Source organism: Trichogramma pretiosum, unplaced genomic scaffold (genome assembly GCF_000599845.2).
Source record: "Trichogramma pretiosum strain Unisexual culture from Peru unplaced genomic scaffold, Tpre_2.0 scaffold26, whole genome shotgun sequence".
In the NCBI taxonomy this organism is placed as follows: domain Eukaryota; kingdom Metazoa; phylum Arthropoda; class Insecta; order Hymenoptera; family Trichogrammatidae; genus Trichogramma; species Trichogramma pretiosum.
In genome coordinates this window covers 1,914,050-1,928,806 of record NW_019641640.1, presented here as the reverse complement: position 1 = coordinate 1,928,806, position 14,757 = coordinate 1,914,050, and the positions used below count along the sequence as shown (strand labels likewise).

Here is a 14,757-nt window from a genome sequence, read left to right as displayed (position 1 = left end):
GAGATTTAGATAAAACGTCAAGATTTCGAACACGTGAGAAAATTTAACTTTCTTACATTTTATGTTTCGGTATTAAAGTCTAATAAAGATTTTCGATAGTGCCTTTTGTGGGTAAAATAAAATTTTTAAAACTAATGGACTCGATCGTGATTTAAGGCATGAACTTTTGATTGGTTAATTCCATTAAAAACATTATAGATTTAACTATGAAAATTGGAGTGATAAGAAGTTATGGAGTTCCAAACAGAAACTTGCAGAAACAAACATAATTGCAGTTCTCTCGCCGATGCCCTCGAGAATTACAAGCGTTGTAATAAAGTGTAAAATTCCATAAACGTATATGCACGCGAAACTTGGAAGGAACCAGTTATTACGAGGTCATTATTACGGAGTTAAGGCCCACTCAAGTGTGCAAGCAGAAAACAATTAAACGTATTATCTTACGTGGCTTACGCGGCAACGAGAGAAAACTTTGAAGGGAAATCACACAGGGGAATCCGTGAAAATGATTAAACTTTCGGCATTTCAAATGATTCGACAAATACAAAGTTGAAAAATTCAACGGAGATCGGCAACACTTTTTTGAACCATTCAATCTTTGATTTTTTTGTTTTTCATAATGGAATTATTTTTAATTTTAAAATTGCATTTATTATTCACAAGGAATAAAAAAGTATTCAGGGATATAATTAAAAGCTCGAGTAATGTAATTATAAATGCAATTTCAATGGAATATTAGGGCGAGCGCGGCAGAGCAGCGTGTCACAAAGTTCTCTAGGTAAGACTGGCGATGAATATAACGAACACAGCGGAAATATGAAAGGATACCATTGATGTTATAAAGGCACTACTCCATTTCATTAATAATAAGTACTTATTTGACACCGACGTATAAATGCTTTATACGCCGAACTACCTACGCAGGCTGTATAATAATACGAAATACATACAGCCATGAGAATTGCGAAGCTCAAAGCTCAAGTACGCGCACGAGCGTGAGACAGACTAATCGAATTTCATCCAATTCAATTTGCGTCAGAAGCTGTAGGAGCTGAATGAATATACGCTATTATACTTCACTTGCCTGGCCCGTGTGGTATTCATAAATACAGTCGAAAAATAATTTTCACGAAAAAAAAGGGCTCAAATATGAAAATTAAAAAATTGTAGGTGCCACGAAAAAAGTAGAGTAATTTGATATAAAATAAATAACTGTACTATTATAAAGTAATGCTTTCGATACGATAAATGCTGTTAAAAATTCAGGGTGGCAAATCACTGATATACATGGACTTTGACAAGAACCCACGACTGATTTGAGTTCGTCTTTTTCTATTAGATTTACAGAATTTATTTTTTTATGTAATATGATGCGCCGTAAAACTTTAAAAGAATTTTAATAAAGAAATAGTAATGCCATCTTTATTTCCGAGACTGATATTATTAAACGAGAAGTGAGAGTTTTTTCCATTATTTTGAATGGCTGCTAGCTGTGATAAAAATAAAGCGGTTCAAGCGAGAAATACGAGTTTAATTCTCTTTGATTTCTATGCTACTGTTGCCATTCCCCTCCTTCTAGATTTGCGAATCATTTCGTTTTTTTCTCATTCCACATTAATATCACGCCTGCTTTTAACAATTTTTTAATATTGACGATTTTAATATTTTTCAATGTCCTTAGTAAAGAGGATTATAATACCGTGTGATTGAAATTACTCATTATACTTGACGCAGCATTTTCTTGAATTATAATTAAAAATATTAATTGCTTTACGTCTCATACAATTTATTGAAGTTGCAAAGTGTTAACTTTTCAAAGAAACAAATCCATTCCTTTTTCTGTAGTACTTAAGAATTCATTTCAAAAATATAACTGTAGAAATTATATACTCTTAACTGTATTACCATCTTTTACAAAAAAAAATCTTCTTTGTTGCAGTCTCTTTTCAGATCTGCGAAGTTTAGCCGGAACTACGTTAATGAATTTGCTCGCAGCACTTTTCATGGTGCAACTCTTATTTATCGTCGGAGTTGGAGGCGTTCAGGTAAGATACACACTCTAACACAATACTTATCTGAAACATGGAAAATAACAATACAAGCCGTATATTATGAAACGTTATCCCTCCGAAACTCGGAGTGCTCGTTTTACACTTCGACATCGAGCCGCGCCGCTTTATTTATGTATCAAGGGAATTTTATTCAACATTAATATGGGAAGGAAATAATTCAATTGCGAATGAACTGTATCAATTTAAGCTTTATTGCTTGTTCACGACACTGTAGCGCGTTTAATTAACGGCTTGTAGCAAGTATAAGCTGCTCAATAGAGAGAACTTTACAAGGCTGTTAAATACGTATAATAGATTTCATCTACTCCCGTGTTATAAGGTAGTGCGGAAAATATCGGGGAAAGAAGCACCTGTATGCGTGAAAATGAAAGATCTATGAAAGAGAAGATATTTCAGATGGAGTTGGAGCAACGAAAAGTTTCAATTTTATATAATACGAATTTTTGAATGATAGGCCGAGATCATGAAACATTTTCTGCTGTTGGATTTTTTGCTTTCATTGAATTTAAATTTTAAGACAAATTTTCCGAAAAACGATGATGTAAGGTAATTTTCATAATACTCATCGCTTGATTCCACTTCATATATTAAGCACGCAGAAAACACGATAATTACAGAAATTTCGCAGCCTTGATAATGCTCTACTCTTCGCCTCTAAACGGAGCTGCTTCTTTTGATGAATTTAGCGTCTTGTGCGCTATATGCGCGTGCTTTAATATACTATACTGGTGCTGCTGCTGCCTAAATAAATACACACCTAGTTTGCCAGTAGAGCAGAGCATGCAAATGGCATTCCTGGCGAGCAACAAGGAATGTAATATCCAGACTTTGTGTGCTCTCCCATGGTCATTGTAGTACATGCACTGCTGCGCGTGCACATCCCCCGGACGCTGTTGCTGCGCGAGCAGCATCTAACAACACCAACAGCAACACGTAAGATAAACGATGACGCTATACGTGTACACGAGGCTATAATGCTCTCTTATATGTATTCCGCGTTGGGGCGAGCGCGCGAACGCCACGAAATCGTTTGAATCCGTCAATGTCGTTGCACCCTCCATTGCATTTGTATTAATGAAAGCTCGCGTGACTGATGATATAATCGTGGCGGATATTCGCAAAAAGATTTATCAACATTTTCCGAATAGCGTCAGTTAATTTTGGGAAGTTTTGGAGTTATTTTAGCGTACTACAGAGCGCCCAAAGATTTTATGACCGCCTATTTCGTTTACGCCCTGCCAATTGCAAATATGCACGTTGCACATTTCATATTTTATACGTGAAACGGAATCCAGAGTATGTTCCAAAAATATTTAACTAATTATAGTGGATGTATTTTTATTATTATTTTATTATTTTAAATTAAATAATTTCAAAGTGTTAAATTATAAATGTAATTGAAAGATTGAGTTTATTTATACAAAGAAAATAAGTTATTGCTAGAATATTTATGGGAATTAAATCTTCATCATATGCAAATACGTAATGTAGACTCCTTAGATAAGGAAACAAAATTTATTCTAAACTGTAACAGCCCACCGATAAAGTGCTTTGGTTTATAGCAGTTGCAGTAATCAAGGATATCCATGGATAATCTTTTTGAACAATCTAACTCTATGCAAACTAAAAAGAACGAAATTTCAAACGCGCAACTTGATATAGCTAGAACCTATTAAATGAGACTTAAAATTTCACAAAAAAAAAACAAGTAGACGTTTAAAAACAGTCGGCGAAGGCAACATCAAGCTGTACCTCGATGTCTATTTTACGGAGCATGAACAAAAAAAAATATGTAAATCTTACGGTTTCGCGTTTACATTTTAGCCATCGTCGCGCCGAGTACAGCCTATAAAGCCTCAGTGCGAGACCAATTACAAGTTTGATTGCGCGACGCTCGTAACGTCGCACTCGTACATATATATATCGCTATAAGGGTCCGTATAAGGGTTTATAATACGCGCGCACGCAGTAAAAGCGCACACATATAATGCAGCTACAGGCGCTGGTGTACATAAACCGCTTTGCGGTCAGATTGGCACGCGGTGTGTTTCAGCGCAGCCCAAAATTGGCTCCCGTGCTGTGCACGCATGCATACACACTTGCTGCGACGTCAAACAACAACAGCATTGACAATGTGTATGTGTGAGAGTGCGTATGTGTGACCAGTAGAATTTAAATTGCGCACATACTTAAGGCCCCATCGGCTATCGCATCGTGACGTACGTAATTATCGTGCCGAGAATCAGAAGCCAATAGATAGCGTACTTTATTCTCGTTATCGAAAATACCGTAATCTAATTGGTAATGGATTTTACATCGATATTTTTGACGATATGTGTAAAATTATTCCAATTTATACTCGATCGGTTGCAGCAATTTAAAAGAGACTTATTAAAAAATTACTAAAAAAGATTATTACGCACCGAAAAATTCAAGAGCCATGACGCTTCGTCCAATCGATTGCTGCGGGAAACATCAAATGCGATATCGGCTTGGTGACGTATAAAACTTATTGAATGCTGAAGTATTTGCTCGATCCAACCTCCGCTCGATGCCTTGGGCAACGCGAGAAACTTTGTTCAATTGTTACAGGGGAAAAAACGCATACCTCATAAAAGTCATATTAATTTGAATCGTTCGTTTGAAAAAATCAATTTTTCGTTCACACGATGAATTAAATCTTTAATTATTTTTTACTTAATAATTCAAACACAATATGAATATCTTAATTCAATTGTTTTATAATTAATAGATTGAGTTTTGTTCTTCCGATTGCTGATAAATTTGAATTGTACGGACAATGAAATGAATGTATATCTGCTCTTCTGTACAACCCATAGATAAATATAAAAAAACATTAACTCATGCAACTGTATGAAAGCTACGCAGTTCGAGTGCTTCATGTTCGGCCAGTTTGTGCGCTCTGTACAGATGTATATGTACGAGTATGCATAAGTAAATACAAGATATACAGTGGAGGCCGGTTATAACGAGATTCACGGGACCATCGAAAAGTTCTCGTTATATCCGGTCCTCGTTATAACCGACATGAGCAGTAATTACAATATTTTTTTTGGTATTTACCAGTTTCATTTATTCATCGAATAAGATGAGATTATTATATATATTGATTATTTTTTTACATTGTTACAAATAATAATAATATAATAATCAGGTTACAAATAATAATTATAATATAGGGGATTGTAAAATTGGTCCATTGATGGGCAAATTTTGACTTCTTTTCATAACAAACCATTTATAAAGGGCTGCATCAACATCTGGATTCTTACAAACACGTCTTTTTTTAACGGACCCGCGGCATTCTTCGAAAGATTTTATTATACTCTCACGCAATGCAAACGTCGGTATGAGATTTTCCGTTTTGCAAATCTTGAATGATAGAGTACTTATCGTTTACTGATAATATTTTCCTTTTTTTTTGGATTAAAATCTGCCATTTTCAAATTGTAAAAAAAAAGTACCAGAAATACGTTTTCCTTGCGAAAGCAACTGAAAAACTGATCATTAACTTGCTTAAAGTAAGCTTTGTGTACATAATTCTGTGTTATTGAGTTTGCGTACGAGTATCTAGCTACGAGTGTAAACACGCAATTTCTCGTTATAAACGTCAATTTTTCACAAAATTTTTCCTAAATTTTGCTCGTTATACCCGACTTCTCGTTATATCGATCTCGTTATATAGATACAATTTCCTATACCTAATGCATTGGAACCAACCAAATGTCCAAAATCTGCTCGTTATAGCCGGTATCTCGCTATATCCGACCTCGTTATAAACGGCCTCCACTGTATATACATTCTGCGTATATATACTTCTATTTGTTCTGCATGAATTTGTGCGCAAAAAGAATGAGGATGAATAAAAAGTACATTCAACATTTTTTGCATTTATGAATACAAAATTAAGCACGATCTGAAAAGAAGAAAATTATGATTAATAAAAGCGAACTTTACCATTGCTGAAATTTCATCTAATTCGTGGAACAAAAGAAACCGGATTTTCGCGTAAACTATAATTTTCAATCGTTTCGCGTATATCACATCTTATAAGCGTCTCCTAAGTTAAAAAAGGAAAAAACGATGAATAAATATCATACGGTTCTTTGGAAAGCATTACGAAAAAGGCAATAAACATCGCAAGAGTATCACAGGGGTCAAGACTAATACATAAAAAAACCCCAAGTTAATTAAGGTAAAGGGGACTTTAAATCCGATAGGTAATCAGAGCTGCGACGTGCACTGTAAAAATCCGCAACGCCAATTTCGAAAAAGTAGAAATTGGATTGCTGAGATCAGCATTTCTAACAAACTTCAAATGTTACTAAGAAAAAGAAAAGATGTTATGTCAATTTAAAAAAAAATCCGATGAAACATTGGTTTATCGATGAATAATTTTATTTGGAAAGATTTAAAAACGTATCGCTTCTTTCTTTTCTTCCATCTTTTATCCTGTGCCTGGATGTATCCGGAAATTAGAAAAAACTCGTGTAGATCGAAACCTTTTAGCATCGGTAAAAGAACCCTTGAAATCTATGATTTGCAATTTATAGTTATATTGGGTCACTGTTAAACGCAGACCATTCGCAGAGCTCACTTTTATGAAAAACTTTACGACAAAGAAAGCCATAGATCCCAATATGAGAGGTAGTAAAAGGTCAACCAACTGGTACTTGGTATTGACTTTGAAGCATTTTCAAAAAATATCCGTCTTTTCCTTTATTCCATATTATGGCATCAGTTCCTCGAGTTCACTCTGAACTCTCTTGAACCAACAAAGAGAGTGGAAAAATATTTTACCATATTATTCAATAAAATATAATATGCATAATAATTATTCCGCATCAATAATTTTCAATACTCATCTATTAGAATACGAGAAAAAATAAAGATTAATCGCGTACATTTTTATAAAATTCTGAAAAAATATTATATACATAAGTCTGAAATGAAGAGGTAAAATTGCTGAAAAGTTAAGGTATTATCTTTAAATTATTTTTCGTAATTTTTCAACTTAAATGGTAACAAAGAAATATTATGTATTGCAATACAAATTCAAACTTATTTTTGCTACACTTCATGAGACTTCTAAACAATAAATTATTCTGTACCATTTGGCTTTTTGATCTCGATTTTGTTGATATACATTTGATATATGTTGAGCTTGCGCATTTCAATAACCGTGTCGAACAATATTATCATGTCTCTGAACGCTATACGAGCTATAATCGTTACAACTACAGCAGCGATTCATAGCACATGTCATGAACAGACCTTTTGCTTGGATGATACAGCTATACTATTACATATGTAGCGATTCTGTCGCTTACCTGCGGTATGTGTGTGTTTACTGTGTACAATGACATACAGTACTTGACTTTTCCGTTCACCTCTCGCATGTCAATTTGGCATGACGCTCAAAATAATACGTATTTTGAATATTCAGTCACTTGGCCTATATTCTCATTTTTTCGGTATATAACTTCTTTACAAATAAAAGCATAAATGAAAAATGTTTATTACCATCTAAAAAACAGATTTTTATTACTTAGCAGAACGTGTATAAAAGCGATGTAATAGTATATTTCTCAACGGGTGCACATATGGTTTTTTAGCAAAACGAGGGATTATAGCACGAGCCGAAGGCGAGTGCTGTAACGAGTTTTGTTAAAAAACCAGATCCGCACCAGTTTGAGATACTATTTTTTCCTACGAGAGCCTAAAATTAGCGGCAAAGTTGCGTATTTTAGGTTAGAGTGGGAAAAAAATTATTTATAAAATTAATGTAAAATTTTCTATAAAAAAATAGTGACACGTGGAGCTGAAACTAAACTACAAAAATGCCCACAATGTATACTTGTAAATCAAGTATGGTTAAATAAACTAATTAATATAAAATAGATTATAGTCAAATAAAATTAATGATAGAAAATATGCGGCTTTAAGCTCAAGTCGACTAGTTTGATTTGTTAGTTCAAACCAATATTGGTTTTGATTTAAACAATTTATTATATTTTCTTCGGTTTTTAAATAATATTTGATCATTTAAATATTTTATTAGTGCTTTTCAATATTAAATAATTAATGTTGTAACGCGTGTTAATACAGTAACAAGCGTAACAATGCAATCTGAAATAAAACGGTATTATGCTACACACGCTACGCGTGATATAGGCTACATCACCAGTCATAGTTCGGAAATGATTCAATAGATGGCGTAAGCCCAAAATGTGCCCAGAGACTCGTATGAGAAGTTTAGTTCGCGCAAGAGAGTCGTGGACGAAAATGTTTAAGTAGACACGCGGCGAGTGCTAAAGCATACTTACCTGGCGCAGAGGTTACCGTGATCAACAAGGCGGTTCCTCCAGGGCGAGGCCCTTTCATTGCACTACGATTGGGTTGACCCTTGCGAATATCCCTAATGTGGATATCTCGGGCGTATAATTTTTGTTAGCCGGGACTGCGTTCGCGCTATCCCGAATAATTCAATCCAAAATTAAGAACCCGACTCTCTATAGAGAGCGGCATCAGGCTCTTCATTCGTGCATGTCATTGACGTTCGAGCGGCCGGTGGCATAGTTGAAAATCCTTATATGTATTGCTTTTAGACTCTTTACTTCTTCTTATACTTTAAAATCTGAGATGAAAATTTAAAAATTAATCCATGGGAAATAATTTATAGTTCTCTACTACAAAAAATTATTAATTATCATTGAATAGAAATTGAAATATTTATTGGTAAAAAATATTTATTTAGACAATATTGACCCCCGTATTGTTATAAAATTGGAGATATGTACAGAGAATAAGATAACTTCAAAATATAAAAATGTTACTATCAATATTTAAAATAAATGTCAATGCTGCAATGTAAAAAAAGATGATACTGAAAACCATCCATTCATTTTTTCAGGACTCAGAGCTATGTGTATCACTCGGCATGAGTCTACAGTACTTGAGAGTATCAGTTGTCTGTTGGCTGGCTGCAATGTGTCATCATCTCTATGCAACTGTAGCAGCTATTCCAAGCCGTGATGATCCACCAACGTATCTCAAATACAGTGTTTTTGCTTGGGGCGCACCACTTATTACACTCGGTTTTGCCATTCTTATTCAAATTCGAGAAACAAATGATATATGGAAAGTCAATGACTTGATGCCATTCAATTGTTGGTAATGCATTTTTCCAACTACAAATACTTTTTGTTTTAAGTGAAAGCTATTTTTTGAAGAAACATAGAAAAATGGCGTAATATTTTTCAGGTTTTTAGGAGCTAAAGCTACCGTTTATGCATTTGGAATTCCCGTGATAGTTCTTCTTTTAAGTTCAGGCTATTATTTACTCAAAGCTGCGATTGTAGCAAGGTGAGAAAATATTCTTTTACTTTTACGATACGTACATTTTTTTATAATAAAACGAACTTATCTGTAAGTGAAGTTCGATTTGAATTATACAAGATCAAATTAATTTATAAACTTTCCTTATTTTCACCTAAAAAATATTTTAGATATACATGCAGTATGCAACTGGAGGTTAAACAAAGAGAAAAAATGAAAAGGCGAAGAACATTGCAGCTTATGTTATTTTTAAAAGTTAGTATGATCATTGGACTTGTGGCTGGCTGCGGTGTAGCATCAAGAGTGTGGAAAGTCCCATTTTTGTGGGCTATTTTTTGCACAGGTCACTCATTACAGGTTAGTTAAAAACATTATTCTAATATGTCACTCAAATTATTTTTTATTAATTGAAAAACAGCGAAATATTAAGACAAAAATGTATAAAAAGTCAATTTGATGAACTTTTGGCTGATATGTATGAATATAATTGAATATATTAATTTAATTCATAAAAAAACTAATTATTTACCGAAACTTTTCATTACCTTCCTACCTATTACATACTTCTCAAAAAAATGAGATATGCATTATGTTTTGACAGGGTTTAGCTGTTGCATTATCAGTTGCCTGTAACTGCCGCGTCTTGAAGGTCTACTCAAGAAATTCGTATAAACAACCAAAACACCAAGTGAGATTCAATCTACTCATAGAAATATACATTTAAATTTTCAAAGCATACATGAAATTTTAAAAATATTTTGTAGATAGCCAAATCATCTAGTATGCAGCTTCTTGCGCCAGCACCTGATCCGGTCTAAAACAACACAAAAATTAATCAAAAACATCGCTATTTTACATCGACTTTCGAAAGTTATATAGGATTGTTAATGATAATTTAAAAGCGTGAATATATCAATGACTAATGTATAAAGTTGTTACGAGAATACCGAAGCTAGATGTAGTTAAAGTTGTTAAACACATTTCCTATAATTGTTTACGACTGTTTCGCTAAAATGCATACGTGCGAAGATCAACATAAGTTAAGGCCTTTGAGTAGATTTTTCGAGAAAAAAATCAATGTAGATTATGAGAAACGTGTTAAGCAAAGTTCATTTCCCAACTGGCTTCGGCGTCTCCATGATGATTATTTTTGCAGTAAGCTTTTGAGTATATCAATTAAAATAAATAATTACATAATCATTGCAGAAAATTATTCATTAAATAATAATATATTCATATGCTGAAAGTGTACTCATGCATAGCCTTATCTCTCAAAATAATAATAAAAACGCTGCAAAAAGTATGATATACCGTACCGAAATCAAAAAACTTTTGTATTCGTAAAAAATTGAAACCTCAGTTAATTGCGCTCAAGATTTTTATTACTTCAGAGTGCATCTAGTCCAGATTTATTCATTGAAAAAAGTGCTACGTTTTTTGTTTGAACTATCAATCACTCTATAGTTGTTGATGTCAAGAATTTATGGGAAATTGGGTCAAACTAATACAAACAAGTTCATTTTTCATACAACCATACTAAAATTTTCTAAAACTACAATAAAGACGAAATAATGGCGAAGCGTTTCAGCGTTTATTAAATTCTTTTATTATTGTAAGTTTGGAAATGAGATCAATTGTTTAAAATATCCATCATTAAATTAATTGCTTGTAAAAACAACAAAAATTAATAAAAAATCTAGAAATCTTTGATATAAAATTAATAAACTTCAATAATGGCTCTTCGGAAGTTCGATAAAAAAATCGATTATCATCAAATCGTTATTAATTTTGAATCAAAACCCATAATTTTTGATTTTATATAACTATGAATATATCAAAAATGCTCGTACAATATTAGAAATAAAATTAAATATAAGTTTCTTGAGTAAGCCCGGATAAAAATGTACTTACTTGGCTGGAAAAGACTATTAATGAGGATGTTCTGACCTATTTAGAATTTATTGATTGATCATTTATTTATAAAAACAAAAAAAGTAGTCTATACAAATATTAGCTATTGAATTTTGAAAATTTTAGTACAAAAGCTAAAAGTGCGAATACAAAATGTATACAGTTGAAGTTCTAACTTATAACTCATGCACATCATCGCGTGTTTGACTGATAAAATCAAATAATCAATTTGATTTATTTTGCATCGAAGTTCATTCACAGCTTCATTTTCATTCATAAATCTAAGCTGTGAAACATAATTGTAAGTTATAAATATGAGATGAATCATATTTCTAAAAGTAGAGCATAAATTAAAAAATTGAATATTTTATAGATGTTTGAAATATAGAGAATATTAATCTACTTATAATGTAAATATATCAGAAAGAAATATGTAATTGAGACACATATCATATTAAAGAGTAATTCTTTTTCAAAGGTATTGTTCGAACATATATTTCATTAAAGCTGTACTCAAATACTGGAAATATTATCAACCAGTCTTTAACTCACAGTGTGTGAACCATTTGTTGCATTTATTAATCCTAACGAATGAAAATATAATTTCTGAAATTAGATTACTTTTTCACGTGTGTAACTAATAACATAAACAAAATTCCAACTCGACATTCATATTTATCAAAAGTTTGCTGATTATATTATATCACGAATGCTGCATATCATGTGTATAATTTGTCATTTCCTGTACAATAGAATATTATAATGAACCAAAAATAAATATTTTGAAAAATCTTCCAGAAAAATAACTAATATTTACTTTTACATTAACCCTTTGTACATTTTTCCAATTATCAAATACCAACGAAAAGAACCAAAAAGTAAATTCTTAATCCGGATAAAAGAATGATTTTCTAATCCAAATTCTGCTACCCTTTGAATAGATAGAGATATTTTCGTAAAATGAAAGGTAAATTTTTACTTCCTGAGCGAAATAAGAAATTCTTTGAGAGCGGCTTAATGTATCCTCGCGAAAGAGTGAGTATGGTTTCATCCTTATAGATATATAATGCGAAATGGCGACATCGTTTTTCAGACTCGGAGGAAAAGCTAAAACGCGCGCGCGCGCGACAACGTGCCGAGTCACCGCCACGAAGCACTTTACACAGTTGCATGGGCTTTTTCACTGTTCGGAGCTCCGTAGAATGTCCTCCTCTACCCTGCTTGAATTTTTTTTTCTTCGCCTTGTTACACTTTGAACATAGAGAAGTGCTTATTTGCATTTTAGATATTTCATAAAAACGATTTTTACTTGCAAATGTATGCTAAGAACTTTTTTTCCTGCAAATTATATAGCAATTATAAAACGTCGCCAAATTGCTTAATAATGTGATGAAATTGCACGATCGAAACAAAAGACTACTTCAAACTAATGATTGAAAAAAAGTCCGAGCTTTTTTCCTTTATATAACCGGTATACTTCTTCGCGACAGTGTAATAGTCATTCCACAAAGAATCGTTATGCATTTTTTTCTCTCAGCTTTCTCTCTCTCTCTCTCTCTCTGCTTTCACAAACGTATTATTTCGCCATGAGAAAGAAAAAAGGTCTTAATTAAAACCGAATTTCCCTCGGCTAAGTAAAAATAATGCAAAACGCGTAGCCTGCAAGTCGCGCAGCGTTATAAAAGATCAGATAGACAGTGGAGTAATAGGGCCACGACCAGAGAGTGAGAGAGAGTCTGCTGCGGATTGGGGGGGAGGTAAAAAGACTCGCGTCTGGCATTCTTACCCAGTATATATAGTATAGAAAGGTACAATTGGTACTTGCAGGCTGCAAGCACGTAGGTATAAAACGGATGCGCTACTTCAGCGTAATTAACGAAAACAAGATTAACGGAGTTGCTTTGTGATGTGTTGCCACTGGTTATATACTCACGAACGCGCGAGAGTCTTTTCACCTTTTTGCGGACATCGTTAGGTTCTTCTTCTTCTCCTTTTTTTATCTTTTACTTTTGTCCGAGTCGTGCTTGCAGACGTTGTACAACTCGCGCCGTCAGCGAAATCGTCAGTCTACATACAACAACATGCCTCGTTCATTTCGCAAACATTTTTACAATTGTGGAGCTGGGTTTTGTTTAATGTCTCGCACATTACGAGTGCAATATTTATCGTTACAATTTCATTATAATGCATAACAATGCAGGCATCGAGACGTATCGTCGCCCATTCTCATTTTATTATATTGTTAAAACAACGCCGGCTGTTGTGCGAAATTTTGCAGAAAAAAATCGACCGATACGAGCTCACTCGCATAAAACCGCACACAATGCTGGGAGACTTTTTGAAATTTGAACGCCAAGTGGTTCATTTAACCCAGCTCCGTGTTGCGCGGCGGTTATAACGGCTCTCGCGCTGCAGCACTCTGGGGGGCAAGGCGTGTGGGCGCGCGTTTTATCGCGGGTGGAATGAAAAGGGGGAGAAAAAAAATTGTAACTCGGTTGTGAATTACTCGGGTGCGCATGGCTCGGAGCAGCTACAGCTGCTGCAGCTGTAATAATGGCCTGGCAAATTAACGACGAGTGTAAGTATCAACTTTTCATCCTCTCGAGAAATGCCCCGCTGCTGCTGCACACGCGAGCTGCATTGTACATCCTAAGAATATTGACACAAGCCCGGCGTACATACATAATAGTTGTAGTTGCTGCTGGTGCTGGGCGAGCTATGAGCAGCGAGTCGACGAACTGTGCCATACACGCGCTGGATAATAAACGCGCGCGGGCGCTCGAGATAGAGAGAGAGAGAGAGAGTGAGGAGAGGAAAAAAAAGCGTATAAGGAGGGTGTAAAAATAGCTCCCTTGGAAGCACTATTGTAGTGGGTACACGAGTGCAACGAGCACTACTATACGCATATATAGGTATTAGCTTGCCTGCGCTAGGTATAAGAGCTAGGTCGCGCGTTGGCTCGCTCGCTAGCTGCCTGTAATGTGTATGTATGTGTGCATTATACGCGCACTCGGCGAGAAGTTTTTTTCGCGCGCTCTGGGCAAATTCATTGACTCGGATTATAACCAGCTGCCGGGCTTTCCGCTCTTTCCCTGAAAATAACCAACTTTTGGATATAATTTTTTCCTCGTGATTTTACGCCCACCCGAAAGATATTGAAATGGAATGTAAGTCGTGCAAATATTTGCTCCCTTCATCGCTCGCGAATCGGCGAGGAGAATTTGTTGACAGTCTCTCGGAGAGAGATGTGTAAATGTAAAACATTGAAATTTTTATTTGAATCAAGAGGAGAACTACCGGTGAATAAATAGAGAGATTCATTGGGGGGAAAATGCGAAAAGTCCCTTTTCCTTTCGAGAGAGGAGAATTTTAAATATTAAATTTCTTTCGCAGTTTTTATTTAATATAAAAAAGT

General features: G+C 34.3%; 1 protein-coding gene and 1 non-coding gene across 2 annotated transcripts in view; both read left to right on the top strand.

The window, feature by feature from the left end:
- LOC106652508 (adhesion G protein-coupled receptor L4) overlaps positions 1-11,069 on the top strand; it is a 65,034-nt gene extending 53,965 nt beyond the window's left edge. The window contains exons 3-8 of the mRNA XM_014371505.2: positions 1,940-2,045; positions 9,007-9,266; positions 9,357-9,458; positions 9,602-9,788; positions 10,033-10,119; positions 10,196-11,069. Coding sequence (XP_014226991.1) covers positions 1,940-2,045; positions 9,007-9,266; positions 9,357-9,458; positions 9,602-9,788; positions 10,033-10,119; positions 10,196-10,249 — 796 coding nt within the window. The 3' untranslated portion in view covers positions 10,250-11,069. The remainder of the gene's footprint in view (positions 1-1,939; positions 2,046-9,006; positions 9,267-9,356; positions 9,459-9,601; positions 9,789-10,032; positions 10,120-10,195) is intronic.
- On the top strand, positions 8,412-8,573 carry LOC111693831. Its single transcript, XR_002763492.1, has one exon. It is a non-coding gene; the product is annotated as a U1 spliceosomal RNA (small nuclear RNA).
- Positions 11,070-14,757: the final 3,688 nt, after the last annotated feature.